The 17785-nt window shown below is 37.3% G+C and overlaps 1 protein-coding gene across 1 annotated transcript; it reads right to left on the reverse strand.

Moving 5' to 3' along the window:
* Positions 1-6127: 6127 nt before the first annotated feature.
* Positions 6128-7111, reverse strand: or55e1 (odorant receptor, family 55, subfamily E, member 1). The gene has a single exon (XM_077209037.1). The coding sequence runs from the start codon at positions 7109-7111 to the stop codon at positions 6128-6130; it is 984 nt and encodes a 327-aa protein (XP_077065152.1).
* Positions 7112-17785: the final 10674 nt, after the last annotated feature.

Genomic DNA, 17785 nt, shown 5'->3' on the forward strand with positions numbered 1-17785 from the left:
TCATTTGAATCTAATAAAATCAAACAGTTTTGTTGTGCAATTAATATATACACATTACAAGCTAGTGATGTGATGTGTGAGTGTGAGTATGTGTGTGTCTAGATAGACTATAGATAGACAATGTCCTTCTGCAAGTTACAACCAGATGAGCTAATTTATTCTAAAACATATGACCCCAGCCAAACGGAGTGTTGAAAAGTGTTGATGAGGCCAGTGAATGATAGCCAGTGACTTTCAATCATTTTCCAATGTGGAGGACAAAGGATTTAAAACTTTTGTCCAGGCCTTAAATCCCATGCATATTCTCCCCAGTAGAAAAACCTTGTCCCAAAAAATTATTCCACGACTATATAACACAGAGCGTGCATTGTGGCAAGACAGGGTCAAAAAAGCTTCGGCAGTTTGCCTGACAACTGACTACGGGAACGACATGCTCATACATGTCCGTTACTTGTCACTTTATTGAAAACTTTAAGATGACATCTTGCCTTCTTGACTGTTTTGAGTTTGCAGAGAGACACCCAGCAGACAACCTGGCAGAGGAGCTACTACGAGTGGCAAAAGAGTGGCAAGTAGAAGACAAAGTTGTAAGCTGTGTTACTGATAATACAGCAAACATCTCTGCAAACTCATGGTGGTGATGGCGCAGTGGATAAGACATATGCCTTTGGTGTGAGAGACCTGGGTTTGAATCCACTGTGAGACACCAATGTGTCCCTGAGCAAGACACTTAACCCCTAATTGCTACAGAGGCGTGCAACCTCTGACAAACATAGCAATTGTAAGTCGCTTTGGATAAAAGCGTCAGCTAAATGTAAACATAAAAGTCATAACATTTTGGCAGTGGACCCACCAGCCATGTCTTGCACACACAATAAACCTGATGGTTAAAGATAAACTGAAGGTGTTGAAACAACTGTGGACAAGGTAAAGGCTATTGTAGAGTTTTTCCACAAAAGCACGGTTGCCACAGAGAAGCTGAAATCCACACAACGCCAGATGGGGATGCCAGAGCTAAGGTCCAAACAGGAGTGTGCTAAAAGGTGGAACTCAACATTTTATATGTTGAAATGCATCCTTGAGTCAAAAGATGCCATCATCTCCACCCTGGCTGTCATCAATGCTCCTGTTGATACTCTAACTGTGCGTTCACACCGGACGCGAATAGCGCGTCAAATTCGCATCTACCTTGAGGCTTGACCACTTTGTGTTAATTCGCGTGTCAAGAGTGAAACTGACGCGCGTAAAACCAAAAGTTTGAAGCGAAATTTACGCGCGTCACGCATCACCCTCGCCCTCATCCACCTAATCTGTCATTTATTTTTGTTTTGATGATAAATGGAGCCAGCCTCCAAAATTGATTAATCTGTCTTGTGATTTTTCTCTCTCTCTCACACAACACTGTCCAGACACGAACTTATGCAGTATGTTGGTTGTCTTTACATTATAATAATATTTCATATAATCTAGATATGGAATAAATAGCATTCAATACAAAATGAATATGTCTCATATATTGAAATCTAGTTTTATGTGATAAAATATTTGCTTTGTTGTGCATTAGAACCACAGTCATATTACAAAATAATTTATTGAAGCATCCAGATACTTCACCACGTGACAGCAGCAAGCAGCTAGGCACTGATTGGTTAACGCGGCGCGAAACGACGCAGAAGTTCAGATTTTTCAACTCGGGCGGCAGACGCGAATTCGCGTCAAACGCGTGAATGCACAAATAGCACTAACTAAATCATTCGCGCGTAACGCGCTTAATGCGCTTAACGCGCCATACGCTCAATTCGCGCCATTCGCGCCATTCGCGCGAACTTGACGTGCGAATGAGGCGTATTCGCGTCTACCGCGCCGCGCTCTACGCCTCATTCGCGCCGCAGGAATTTTTTACGCACGTGACGCATCTTTGCATTGACTGACGGTAGAGATCCACTTTTGCGACACGACTGTAGCGTGGTGTCGCGACGCCTCCCCACATTTGTACTTTGATGGGCGTTCTTCAAGTTTACCGCTATGGGTGTGGTTTTGAGCCAGCGGCCAGTCTAGAACAGAGGACCTGCGAGAGACTTCCCCCGTCTACATATGCTCTGCTTCTATTGGATAGTCGCGTCGCGTTCAACGGAATTCATTTGCATAAAGATGGGCATCGGCCAGCTTTTTGACGCGCAGCATTTTTCCAAATGAAGCGCCGCCTTCCCGGGATGCTTTGCGGGCGCGTTTAAGTCGCGTGACGTCACCCATAGGAATAACAGCGGCGCAACAGAAGTGTCGCACGGACAAGTGGATCTGCACCGTTAACATTGAAATCACTCGCGCCTGACGCGCTATTCGGGTCCGGTGTGAACGCACCATTAGTCAAGAGGAATCTGACTAAGTTTCCTAAGAATTCTGACTAAGAATTCTGGAGCCCTTTGAGGAGGTGACTGGAGATAAGTGCAGAAAGGTACCTTCGAACAATTTTGTTTTTACTTTACTACTATACAGTTAAAGATTGCAGTAAATATACTATCTATTTCAGACAAATTATTCTATTGTAAAAAGAGCAATGTATCACATAACAAACAAAGCCTAATTTTCATATTTGGCATATAATGGCAGCCTCCAAAATGCTTCCTCTCTGCCAGGATCTGCAGTGGGTAACATCCCAACAGAGTGTAACAATGGATGAAGTAAAGGTGCTGGCCACCACTCTTGGTTCATCCATGGACAGAACATTTCTGATAATGGAGTACAGCACTGTGCTTTCCGAAACCACAGCACTGGACCCATGGTTTAAAAAGTTAACATTTAGCGACAACAGAGCTCTAAATGAGGCACTTCAAAGGATAACTGCAACAGCAGCAAGATGCAACCCCAGCAGCCTGTAAGCTCCTCCATCAGAGGGCCAAGAGAAAGAAGTTGGAGCAGGGGCAGATTCAAAGGAACCACAAGCTTCTGCTGTGTGGAGGCTCTTTGATGAAAGAGAAACAGGAGACACCTCAAGGAGAAATCTACCTCCACATATACTGGAGGTGAGGTCATATCTTGAGGAGCCCCTAATCCAAAGAGCTGAATACCTCTGAACTGGGAGGGCAAGGCTTCTGTCTACCAATGCCTGGTTAAGGTAATGGTGGGAAGACTCTGCATTGTTGCAACTTCGGTCCCCTCAGAGAAAGTCTTCTCAAAAACAGGACAAAAAAATCACAGAGAGGAGAAATCGCATCAGCTCATCCAAGCTGAGGCATCTGATATTTCTGAAATGCCAACCTGCACCAAAGACTAAAGTGTCTTAATGTTAAGACTTTTGCCTTGATTTCTTTTATTAGTTTGCTGTGATTGCATTCACTTAAAGATTTATTAAAATGTTAAATAGTAATCTTGTGTTAGTGTAGTATGAGATCTAGCAGTATTATAAAAAACAGTTTCAACAAATATGAGTAGAATAAACTAACCTTTGATGACACATACAGATATCAACAATCACCAAATGATTCTCAACAATGGTGACAATCAAATGTACCTTGCTGCAATGCATGGTGGGTACCAGCATAGTACAAATCTCTCAGCATGCATTTCAGCATGAATAAATTATGTAGCTGAATTGTTCAATTATTTTGTTTAAATATAAATATTTGCTTTTATTTTTTTGCTGTTTTTTTGTTGTGACATTTAGTAGCTTTTCTGTGGTGTTCAGAGTTGATCTGATTATCTGAATATTTTGATGATTGTCACCATTGTTGAGATTCATGTGCTGATTGTTGATGTCTGTGTGTGTCAACATACGTTAACTTTTTGAGCTCATGTTTGTTAAAATCGTCTAACTGATTGCAGCAGTAACAGGGTTTATAATGTGTTAAATAAACAACATAACGGTTAAATCTCTGTTAATTCTCAATAAGAACTTCTTTAGATGTCTGACAGAAATAAAGTCAGTCTGGTTAGTAATAAGTGAAACTGGTAATGATGTTTATGGAGTCGTTTAATCCTCCTCTGCTGAGATTACAGTTGATTTAATCTTAGGCTGTGTCTGAAGTCAGTTGTTGTTCTTTTTCTTTTCTCTTTCCTTCTGTGATTCTGCTTGTTAACAATCTTATTAAGGCTGACACGACTCAATATTTAATATACACACATTTTGGTATAGTTCTGGTTTATTTCTTTGTTCTTTGCTGACATGTGGCATCAGGGGCGAGGCTAGAAATGTTGGGCCCTATGAAAGAATATGAGGTTGGGCCCCCTACCCCACCAATTCCATTAATAAAATCGATCTCTGAGGGCCCCAAAAGTGTGTGGGCCCTTAGAATCGTCCTAACTTTTCCCCCCTTAGCGGCACCCCTGTGTGGCATACTGTAGCTATGGCCTTCTTGTGGTCCAGATCTGGCAAAACAGGAGTGGGCACCGCTCATGTGGGCCAGATCATCATTCCACTTGTGCCAAATGTGGGCCGGATCTGGGTCGACACAAAGTTGCTATGTGGGTACTAGCTTCACTGCAGTGGCTCCCAGGTTTTAATGTTTGTTTTTAAGGCCTTGCATGGTCTAGTTCCCAAATATATATTTGGATCTTCTCCAGGTTTATCAGATGACAAGGCCATTAAAGTCATCTTAAGCGTTACTTTTAAAGATCCCTAAATCTAGTCTAAAGTCCAAAGGGGATCGTGTCTTTACTGTTGCTGCACCTCTCCTCTGGAATAACCTGCCTTTAGACATTACATGTTGTACTACATAGAGTATTTTAAAATCATGTTTGAGGGTACATTTGCCTAGGCGTATGGTTGAGCTGGTTGATTGTACCTTGTTTTCCTGTGTTTTCCTGTGTGTACCTTGTTGTCCTGTGTCTTTTTGTTTTGGGTTTAATGTTTTTTGTATTTTTTTCATGGAAAGCACTTTGGCCACCTCACGTTGTTTTTAAATGTGCTATACAAATAAAATAAACTAACTAAAAAATATGCACACATGGGGATCTTCATGCAAATTGCTCTTTTGTTTACTTTACCTAAATCAGATTTTGTTCATTAACAATTTGAGCAACTCGGTCATGAGTGGCCAATTATAAGCAGATGTATCCAGTAGATGGGTGCTTAATTAATTTTGGAATAGTTATAATTGGCCCTCTCTTTGCACACTTGATCACTTTGGGATATTCTGATGATCCCTAAACTAATTTAATCTGTTGTCACTGCTTAATTTAGAGCCCTTTCATTGGAGTTAGCATAATTAGTATAATGACTTTAAGCAAATTACCAACCTGTGCCTTCTCATGTAAACAGATAGTGACAATGTATACGACGTGTCAAGATCATTTAATTTGTATTTGTTTTCGTGGGACTTAAATATGCACAGATATTAGAGGTCACAACTTTTTATTTTTTAAAGTTGTTTATAGGAGTATACTTTCATCCAAAACGTGATGGAGAAAGCTTTGGATTAAGCATCTTTCAGGGCATCAGTGTAATGATTAAATACTAGTTAAATATAATTACTGAATACATTTAGCCAAAACAATATCTTTCTTGTGAAAAGAGGCTGATGAGAATGTTTGCTCCTACTTTTTAAATTGTTCACATGCAGACTATGCACCTAACTGTAATAAAGCAGGATTGGTTTTGGTTTGTTCACTTGCACTTATACTGTAATAAAACAGGATTATATTAATTGTTCGTAATATTAGTAACTCTACTTCCTGATTTTACCCCCCCCCCCCTCCCCCATTTTAGACGTAAACCAACAACTTGATTGTTAGCAGGATATATATGTAATCTTAAAGCTACAAGCCCACAGCGTACATTTTTTTTAATTGAAACTTAAATTTTATAGAAAAAAAGGCAATTTATTACAGTGTACTATATGAATCAGTGAACAGAACAGCACTTGGAAATGTAAATCAAGGCAATGATTCCCAAATGTTTTCTCCATTAACAAGATGAACATGAAACAAGATGTTTTACAGTCTTTTACAATCTCACAGTTGAACAGACTTTAATTCCTCCGATGATGCAGATAACAGATTAACATGGTTTATTCGCGATGATCACTATTTCTGGCATTGAAAGTCACTTTATAGGACTACAAACATTTCTATTGCAGTGGCTGAGATTACTAGATAGACAAAGTGTCAAATTGAATGACTTTCCAGACACTTAAATCTTTATTGTGGAAACCTTTACAATGGACACTTTATTTATATTTATTTTGAACATTTTCAATAAAGCATTCCTTATTTCTTTTGTTCGCACACCATAAATGATCGGATTGACACTTGCAGGAAAAACTATATAAGTAACACCCAGAAATGTATTTACATCGATTGGGATTGGAATGTTTAGATTTCGTGATAGAAAGGTAATACTCCCCACTAAGTAAAAACACATCATAACCATTAAGTGTGTACCACAGGTATGAAAGGCTTTCCAACGATCCTCTCCAGCTGCAGCCCCCAACACAACATGCAAGATTTTCACATAAGAGAAGAAAATAACAGATATGTCAATTCCCACAAAACAGATTATCACAACTAATCCCATTGCATTATTTTTACTTATTGAATCACAGGCCAAGCTGACAAGAGCCATGTGGTCACAGTAGCAATGATGGATAACATTAGACCCACAAAAAGACAAAAGTGAAGCCAAAGCAACCAGTGCAAACATTATAGTGCCACTTCTGATCAATGTAAAAATAAGCAGTTTCAAAAACATGGCTGAGTTCATGATTTCAGTATAATGTAATGGCTTGCAAATGGCCACAAAGCGATCTAAAGCCATAGCTAAAAGTATGGTGGATTCTACAGAAGAAAAGAAATGAGTAACAAACATTTGTGTCAAACATGCGGTTAAAGAGATTTCATTCAAGTCAAAGAGGAAACCAAGAAACATTGCTGGGATAATAGCAGTGGGTACAATGATGTCGACAACCGCCAAAGCAGACACTAGAATGTACATTGGACTGTGAAGACTTTCTGTATTTTTGATCACGAAAAGCAACAAAGAATTCCCCAGCACAACCAAAATGTAACTTACAAAAAAGGGCAGGAAAAGCAGACGTCTGTATTTGTAGATCTCTGGAAATCCCATAAATAAGAACTTTGTATGTGAGATGTTTGCTTCTTGGAGTTCCTCAATCATGGCACTCTGAATGTGGTCGTTGCAGCCTATTTTACAGGGTAAGTACAAAATGATTATTTTTTATCACTTGATGGAATTAAATAAACATCATGTTTGGGATGAGCCATATAGTTTAGCAACACATTGTGACCTCTATATTAAATGGCCGTTATCACATATTTAGCTACTCAATGAATTGAAAACTAGACACAATTACTCCAAATTACAGCAAATGTATCATCTATAAAATATCCACCAATTTTCTGGTACATTCTCCTGTCTTAGCCTTTCTTAAAGATTTTTTCATGAGCAACATTCTTGTTGGCATTTCATGACTTTGTACCCAGGCTATTTCTCACCCTGCCTGCATACTGTAGGTAGTAACTACAGTACAACAAAGTACTTTTTGTAAATTAAAAGACCTGTCAACAAAACAAATACACATTTGTTTTGTAAAAATGTTGTCAAAATTGGAAAATTGCAACTTCACAACAATCACATCACTGGTAACCACCCCCAAAACAAAGGCAATTATAAGTCTTACAAGTTTATTTTCAATATAAATATACATTCATTCTTACATTTACATGAAACAAAACAAAAAAAAACATTTTCTATTTTTCTGTTCACTTTGATAATAATTGCTCAGATTCTGCTGTATGGAAACATACCTGCCTGAGTGTCTTGGTTTCTCTGTCGTTTGGTCATTCGCTGTAGAATAGGGGCCCACATTAAGACCTGAAGCCATTTGAATGGGAGGATATATACAGGGAGTTTGATCTATGCTCCCATAGGAATAAGACAACAAACTATACAGTCACTGACATTGTATACATTCTAATGACCTCATTCCATCCACTCAAACACGCAGATGAAATTATTGTTCCAGGAAGAATGAACCAATTACTAGATCATTTTTGTCTCGGTTAATTAGCTCTGCTGAGGAGGTTCATGTTTGTGGTTTTAGTTGCTATAGCATAGAATGTGTAAGTGCAACAGAATAATTAGCTAAAGAGTGTAACATCAAAGTTATTAGCAATTTTATTTTTCTCTTATTGTCCTGTAAGGCAGTGTAAACTCTTGCAACATCATTGACAAGTCAAGTCATGTCACGTCACCTTTATATAATAATGCAACAAAGTTTGTTTCGGCTGTACAGCAGCTCTAGAAGAAAATAGTGTTATTGTCCAGCTTAAGTAAGCTGGACATTAAGTTAAGTAAACATTAGTTATTCATTTAGTTCATTTATCTATACTGAAGGTATTGAGAAAACAGTGATGTCCAGTTCGACTCGACTCGCCTTTGTTTGGTTTTCCACTGTGTAAAAGTTGTACCTGTACCTGCTTTCGGGTACTTGTCTTTCCGTATCACCTCCGGCGAGGTTCTAAGCGGGCTGAGGCGAGCTGAGGCGATACTAAAATGTGACGTGAAACACTGCAGACTGCTGATTGGTCAGAGAGAATCGTCACTATTCACCGTGTCATCATTGCACGCGCCAGACGGAGCTATTTTTTTCAGCGGTTTTTCGTTTTGCTGCCCTCAGCCTCTCCTGAAACAACGTTTGTCTTGTCAAAATAGCCACATCCCGAGGATCAAAAACAGCATATACTCGATTTCCTCCATTGTCCTGTGTGTGTGTGGGTAGCGGGTGTGTGTCGCCTAGTTCCTGTGGCGTCGCCATGACGACCAGGCATTATTGGGGAGGTAATATCTTTAATGGAAAACGGAGCGAAAAGCGAGCCGAGCCGAGTCGAAGCGAGGCGAGTTGAGTCGAGTTGAGCTGATACTGGTAATGGAAAAGCGCCATAAGAAGAATTTTATTTGGGGGCCCATGGTGCCGCCAATATGATTGACTATTTCCAATGCTTGATTATTCGCAGACTACAAAACACACCCATTATCAATTTTATTAGTTGTAGCTGTGTTGCTAACATCAAATGTGCAGAACAATTAACTAAATATCTATAGATAAACAGCATCTTCTTATATAAAAAAGCCATAATTTAATTACAAAACGGAAACTATTAAATGAAATACTTAAATAAGTCTTAAAATTAACAGATCAAAATCAGATGGACCTGTAACAAGATAGAATAAACTGAATTAATGGGGACCTGCAACTGTTTGGTTACCCACATTCTTCAAAATATCCTATTTTGTGTTCAGCAGAAGAAAGAAATTGATACATAGAGAGTGAGTAAATAATATCATGTTTAGGTGAACTATCCCTTTATCTATCCATGTATACTATAGGCTGCTGTCCCGCTTCTAACAAAGGAACAATTTTTAAGGCCAGACAAGTAATTTTTTGAGGTCAATTTGTAAGGAAAGACTACACGCCTGCACACACACACACACACACACACACACACACACACACACACACACACACACACACACACACACACACACACACACACACACACACACACACACACACACACATATATATACACACTGTAAAAAGATTGCTGTAAATTTTACAGTAACTTACTGGCAGCTGGATGCCAGTAAGTTACTGTAAAAGTGTTTACAGTATCATTACTGTAAATTCATTTACAGTAATAATAATATATACTGTATTGATATTTACAGTATGAGTACTGTATTTTTTTATTTACAGTACAAGTACCGTTTTTTCATTTACAATAATAATACTGTATATTGTATTATTATTTACTGTTTTTCATTTACAGTACAAGTACCGTATTGTTATTTACAGTACAAGTACCGTATTTTTATTTAAATTATTAGAATTGATTTCCTATTACAGAATTATATATTTTTTAATGATTTGAGTTTAGCTTAATTTATTTTAAACAAAATTAATTTAATTTTTATCTACATGTCACAGGTAGGGATGCAATAAAGTTGATGAAACGGATCTAATCGGAGCAGTCAAAGTTTTATTTAACACAAAACTCAAAATACTCAGAAAACAAAGGAACAAAACAACCAAACCAAACACAGAGTTTAAAAAGACAAACCAATTCATGAAATTAACAACAGGTGTAACTGATGATTAACTGATTAAAAACAAAGTTATTTTATATATAAATAGTCTCTGTTAAAAACCACTACAGCACTGTAAACTATAAGTGTTTTACCCCCCAAAAATTCATGAGTCCTCATGAACATTTATCATTAAAATATGCTGTTTAATTGTTTAACATTTACTTTAAAAAGTACATTTTACAAATGTGTTTGAATTCAAACCAATTCATGAATTTAACAACAGGTGTAACTGATGATTAACTAATTAAAAACCACTACAGCACTGTAAACTATAAGTTTTTTACCCCCAAAAAATTCATGAGTCCTCATTTTACAATTACAATTACATTTTACAAATGTGTTTGAATTCATCCCGTGTATTTAACATGGCTAAAAATGTAAACATGCTGAAAAGCAGAACAAGCCTTCAATAATTTTGCCAATCGAAGTCAACAAGCTCTCTGATGAAAGATGCCACAAGGGGATTCAGGCTGGCGATTTTTCTCTGGACCCTTTTTCCAGATGTCTTGCTGATCTGCGATTTTGATTGGCATTTGGTGCCATCAGGGTTTATTCTCAGAATGAACCTGCAAGCACAAGAAAAAACACATTTATCAAACCACTGCTTTCCCAACAGTCATAACATGGTGCTGTATGCACTTTGATATTAATAAAAGCAATATGTACTATATAAATAAATAAATAATTGTACAGTGTAGACAGATTATACACAAATTATGATGGAACTTTGTGAGATTAGGGATACATTTTTAGTGATTATAAAGGGACAGCTCTTTGCGTGCTTTCTGCCATGCCAAATCAAACATCCAGTAGCCTATGCTTGATTTTCTGTTTAAAAATAACAGTGGTTTGTGAATGAAGATAATTTTTTCGGGAAACACTTATGTATTTCAGTACGGTGACCGGGAGGGGACATGTTTGGTTGACTTAGTTTTGTCATGGCCACAACATATAAACTTGTGGGAACGTGATAATATGTTGTTGCCACGAGATATTAATGCAGCGGCACACCAGTTGTGAAACGCTGCTCTACATCATTGTTGGTCAATATCATAACACTTTTGAATTAATTTATGATTACCTCTGAATGAACTCCAGCGTATTCATTGCCTCTTCCTGGTACTGCACATTGAACACATAGTAGCAGCCAAACAAGATAGCTAATGCAGATTGAAAATTTGTTAGCTCTTGTGGCTCTATGATGACTCTGCCCTCCATTGTCAGCATCCATTTTTTAGCAATGAAAACAGAATCTCCTGTAACAGACACCATCATAGCAGATTTTTTTAGCAAGGGTAGGGAAAAATCTATTGTTAACAAATAATGATTCTTGAGGCAAACATTTTTTTAATTGTCACCATAATAAATAATTAAAAAAAAAAAAAAAAAAAATATATATATATATATATATATATATATTTAAATGTTTTAAAATGCAAAAAGTTACCAGTCTGTATGGTGTGTTCAATTTAGTAGTGATTGCCCTTATTCACAGACTTCACCTTGCAATTTTACATGGAACTTTTCACACAGAACATTTTTCATTCCACTGCGCTTCTTTTCCATTGATTTTGTGAGAAAGCGTGCAAGAGAAAGACATATTTGACCACTGCACTCACGTCCTTTGGAGGTCTCATGTCAAATTAAAATAATTTAATTGAATTTATCAAAGGTGGCAGTAAAAACAATGTTATAAAATATATATTTTGAAATACATACTGTTCTTTGGAATCTTAAAAAAAACATCTATCACTTTCTCAACGCAAATAAAAAAGCAGCATAACTGTTTTCAACATTGATAATAATCAGAAATGTTTCTTGAGCAGCAAGTGATCATATTAAAAAGATTTCTGAAGGATCAAGTGACACTGAAGACTGGAGTATGATAACAGGAATACATCACATTTAAAAATATATTTAAATAGAAAACAGTTATTTTAAATTGCAATAATATTTTAAAATATTACTGTTTTTCTGATCAAATAAATGCAGCCTAAAAGCTTTAGGATAAGTGCTTGTGATGTACAGCCTGGTTGGTATGGCTGCTGCCTAAAATAATTAAACATAATTTACCACTTTATTTACAAAATATTAGTCTCCAACGTGCGTTCACAAGAGCACCGGGACGCGTGCAAGCTGTGTTGACGCAAGAGCAGACGTTCAGCTCTCGTGTGTCTGTCTGCCGGTAGATGTTGGACTTGGCCAACTTTAATCTCAGCCTATCAATTTAAAAAAGCATTTTAATAGACTTACCAAGTGCAATCAGTCTTGGGGTACTGGGCAGAGAGAGGCTTCCCTCTACATCTGCTGGAGTTGCAGTGACCTTAAAGTAGAACAATTAACAAAAGGTTGGGAAAAATTAATTACATAGAGAACATACTTGCATCTTGTTTAAAATACTTCTCAATGAGCTCTCCAATCAAGTTTATGCTTGTATGTCACTTTGTGATATCTTGTGATATGTCTGCCTATCTTGCAAAATAGAAGTTTGATGATAAATTATTATGGAAATTAAATTGAACCTCAAATGCATGACACATAAATACAAAAACAGTAATAGTCTTTTAGAAATGTCTTAGAATGTTTAAGAAACTATAAAACTATGTTCAAATAACATTAATACTTACATCAGCAAGAAGAAAGAAGGCATCTTCCTTCTCTTTGAAGTAAGCCATTGTGGTAATTATAGATGGAACACCATAGTCGACATCTCCTTTACCAGCTTGGTCGATGTCTTTCAGGACTGTCCTGACATCCTTTTTCCACCTTGAAAGTTGACTTTCAAAAAAATGAAGCACCTTTTTTCCTTTTGTGCTGAGAGATTCTGTGAGTCTAGTGTCAACATCAATCCCAGTCAGAGTGTTGAAATGGGCACACAAAAATCTCTTCATGAACAGGAATGGCCACTGGTCTTTGAGTTCATCAATGCTGGGTGGGGGGTTGTTATTGATGGCATAGCGCTGAGAAGCATAAGTTATCTTCATCCATTCTTCCACCTGGCCACGCTCTGCTGCTCGGGGTCCCTTTTGAGAAAATAACTTCACCATTTCCTTTCTTTTTTCCTCCACTGATTCTGGAGTCTCATCTTCAGGGAGGTCAACTGGGTGCCAATTGATGCAGCCATGGCTATCAGTTTTTGCACATTTGGATGCGGTGCTCTCACTGCTGGATGTAGACTCATTGACGTTGAAACGTTTTGCTTTTCTAACTCTCACCAGTGTGTTGTCACGATTGACACGTTCAACCCTTGTTTTTATCTGATTTAGCAAGGATCCATAACCACAGCCAATCAGCTCTCCTTCCATTGTTACATCTGCAAAGCTTTTTGGATATTTTTCCATGATTCTTCTTGCAAATTTCTGAACACTGGCTTCTAGTAGGGTTCAAGCATACCTTTTGAATTGAGTCTACAATAGTTCTCACCATAACTAAAAGCTCCTGCTTCCTGGGTCGCTTGCCTTGTGCAACACATTGTCGCAAATTTGGTGGCATCTTCTCCCACGGCACTTCATATGATGAGACCCAGTCAGAGACTTGAACAGGGACATGGGTTGCTTGGCCTGAAGATGAAGAGCTTTCTGAACAGTTGGATAGCTGTCCAGATGTATAATCTTCATGGCCTGTGGGATGAATTAAAACATCTTTATTGTATTATTGGAAGTATTGTTTGAGCCAAGTCACAATATGTAATCTTTAGAAACCCAAAGCTGAAAAACTATTTAATATCCACTACATATCTTTACAAAAAGCATACCCTTTACTGTCCACAGATGCATGTGAATACATTACAAAAAAATGTCATTATAAAATGTGTTTAAAGCTGGTTAGATTAATATATGTTTTAAATTAATAATGGATGATATAAATACTTCATAAAGAAAAAATACACACATTTTTAATATTTATGTTTGTTTTGTCTTGTCAAACTCAACACATGCAATACATATAAAAATTGAAACAAGAACACGATTCTATTAAAAATAATAATAGCCTAAATAAAATTTTTAAAAATCGCGCATGCCGGCATATTTGATAAAAGAGATGATTTTGGCCCTAGTAGTTTGATTTGTTGTTTGGCTGAGACTGCAAACGAAAATATGTCTCTTTCCAAAGACAGTTTCAAGAAAGATGGACATTGCAGTATTTTTTGTGGAGTTTAATGGAAATGCTACCTGTCTGATATGCAAAGAAAAACTCGCAGTCCTAAAATCTCAAACGTCATTACTCGACTAAACACGGAGAACAGTATGAGAAGTACAGTACAAGGCAGACGAGAGAGAAAAAAGAGCCACAAAGTTGAAGAGAGAGCTAATGTCCCAGCAAAGCCTTTTCCACAAAGCCAAAAAGGATGATGCTGCAGTTGAAGCAAATTAGGTGTTATGTGGTGAGTGAGTTGATCGCTAAAGCAGGAAAGCCATTACACTGAAGGGCAGTTTATGAAGAATTGCATGTTGAAAGTCGCTGATATTCTATGTCCAGAAAAGAAGGGCTTGTTCAACAATCTCTCTCTATCGGCAAACAACCACGATCTCATGAAAGTGTTTATCTATAGGACACATTTTATTTATTGTCCAATTTATAGTTTTTGCGCCAAAAATAGTTTTTGCATAGCCTACGTTACGCACTGTAGGCCTACCCCTTGGGTGGGATTAGGGGTGTGGAGTGCGTGCGTATTACACGCGAAAACTGCGTATCATACGGACGCAAAAACTATTTTTGGCGTATAGGCCTAAATGGCACGAGAAAACTCGTTGTTAGTTCAGTGCAATGTTTTGATAAGTTATTTAAGTTCAAATAAAGTAAGGGAAAAAGAGTACTACTGTTAAAATTATATTTTATATATATCTGTTGAATATATATACTAATGTTTAAATTTTTTGTTAAGTAGCTATGACAAAAATATGTTAGTTACAGAATTTGAAGTAAATGAGATGTAACATTTCAGCAAGTGAAATACATTTTCAGAAAAATATTGCACTTTCTTGTGCTTGAATGTTAAAATGTCCCTCCTATATTCACAGCAATGGCCCCCAGCCAATTTGAGTTTGAGACCCCTGTTCTAAGGTGTGCAATTATTTTCAGGGAAACGCACGGCTAAAGTAGTTCCAGCAGTTCTTTACCGCATTACCGTTCCATATCACTGTGCATAGTTAACTGTAATAACAGAAAATAGGATACAATTCATAACAAAAAAAAAAAATTCAACTGAATATACATAAATAGATAGTCCTGGTGCACGGGTTTTTGTTATTAGCCTATTGCAGATAATATAACAAATAAATAAATAGCCTTTTGATAGGCCTACTTGTTAAACTAGTTTAATTTATTAGGCTATTAGTAGGCTAGCCTACTGTCAATAATATAAAAATAAAATTAACGAATTTATTAAAACGAACATGCTTTTAAATTAAAGCACATGCTTTTCTGTCTCATTATTGCAACCTCTCTCGGTCTCTCTAATAGCTGCACTTATAACTGCACTAATAACTGCATTAGTCTGCTATCAATGGCTCAAACCTTCGCTAACTCTAAAATGACGTTTTGGAATCAACAAAGGAGGCATGGGGCATTAGTTCTACATACAAGAGCGTTTAAATGACAAAAACTTGATAAACGTCTTGAAATACATAATCTGAACAATGTTTCGTGGTAACTGTAGTATAAGCGGAATAATAGACAAGCATTTTGACATAGTTTAGTGTGAATATGTTCGTTCAAGCTCAGGAAGACGTGAAAGTACTTGCACGCTCTGAAACGTGGCGTTTTGGACGCGCGCTTTGGGTGTGCAGCACTGGGCAGATCGGGCAAATGACAGTTCTGTCAACTGTCCCGAGTGTCTTTTACGCTGGCCCTGGGCCAGTGGGCAGTCCTAATTGTTGAGCCTGTATGAATATTTCAGGATCCAACCTATTGCAAACAAACTATATACAAAATATACACAACCAGAACCATCATGATTAATAGAACATCTATCTGCAAATCAATTTAGCAAACATATGAAAATTTCAATGCAATGGTTTGGCCTTTTTGTATATACACTAATTTCAGAAATTAGTGTATATACAAAAAGGCCAAACCATTGCAAACAAACTATGTACAAATATACACTATATGCAAAAAGAGAACCACCAGGCGCGGACCTCTGTTTTTCATACTAAGGTATCAGATGCAAATCTTAAAACTTCTAAAAGACAAATGTCACACACTGTAAGGAACTTAAGTTAACACCTTGCTAAATTGACTGTAAAAGAGAGAATGTCATCTGAATCTTCAATAGCGAAGACAGAGAAAACAACATTCAGCTTTTTTGTAATGACAAAGGCACAATAATAAATTTATTATTATAAATAAATAAATTTATTAATAACCGGAGAACTTTAATTTATTAATATTGACATGTATATGCCTGGGTCAAACCGACTGCATACAAACTTTGTACAAATATACCCTATTTAGGCACAAACAGAACCACCAGGCGCGGACTTCTGTTTTTCTAACACCAAGGTGTCAGACGCAAACCTTAAAACTTAAAACAAACCAAAAACACACCGACTGGATGTGAGTCAGTCTAAAGTTAATACGGCACTTTTAAGTTGACTATAAAAGAGAAAAAATAACCTTCCTGACAGATCTGACGTGTTGATAACATTAATGATTATGAACAATTAGGAACATTTTCTATAGTTTCTAGTATTTAAATAGGACAACGCTCAATGTCCAATATTATAAATGCAAGAATTATGCATTGTAAACAAGGGGCACCACTTGTATTTCTTACCTCTGTTATTGATGTGGTGTATGAGTCTTCGGGCAGCAATGAGAGGAACAATATCTTTTATGTCTTCTAAGGTAACAAACTGGAGATCACAGCCCATCTGCACACCAATACCAGTCAAATGTGTCATGAGATTGTTATAGTCATTCTCCTGAAGCATGGGTAGCACCTTCCTGATGACGTCCTCCACTGAGTCCATATCTTTTCATTTACCTTAGACAGACAGAATGATGCAAAGGCACAAGATTAACATCAAATATTTTGTACAAAGACAGTGGGTAGTAATCAGCCAGGTCCTCCACACTGACACAGACATAGGAAATACCTGAGTCAATGAGACAGTGCACACCTAGGTCAACTAAAGGCACGGATTGGTATTTTTCAATGACAAAATAAACATCTGATGAGTTGTTCAGTATCAGTGCAATTTTTCCAAAGGTGTATCCCATGTCACTGTCCTCCATAACTACAATCATAGATTTCTGGTATTTGGTGCCCTTATAAGTAACAGCTGGTGTCACTAATGTGGCCTCATGAATGCCTCTCAACCTAACAGCTTCCTGGATGCCAAGGTTATATAAGTGGCTATCAAATTCATTAGCTTGCTGCATTTGAAGTATTGGTGTGAAGAGACTGCCAGCCTGAAGATAGGCTTGCAGAAGCTGATGTCTCTCTGCCAAAGTACTGTTCAAATTTTTGAAGTTATGCAGCTTTCTTGCACACTGCTTGAAAAATGTGTGCTTGCTTTCGAAACGCAAAGTCCACAACCGAATTAGTGGACCAAAGTGAAGTATGAGTTCTGGATAGTGCAGTAAGAAATGGTGCTTTGGTTTCAGTGGTGTAGTTGGAAACAGTGAGAATCTAGAATCAATATACTGCTCAATGAGAGCTTTCAAATATGCTAC

Source organism: Siphateles boraxobius, unplaced genomic scaffold, assembly GCF_051911475.1.
Source record: "Siphateles boraxobius isolate OS27281-9 unplaced genomic scaffold, OSU_SipBor_1 6, whole genome shotgun sequence".
NCBI lineage: Eukaryota > Metazoa > Chordata > Actinopteri > Cypriniformes > Leuciscidae > Siphateles > Siphateles boraxobius.

Excerpts from the sequence above, each read along its gene's own strand:
- or55e1 (XM_077209037.1), bottom strand. The coding sequence starts at position 7,111 with ATGATTGAGGAACTCCAAGAAGCAAACATCTCACATACAAAGTTCTTA.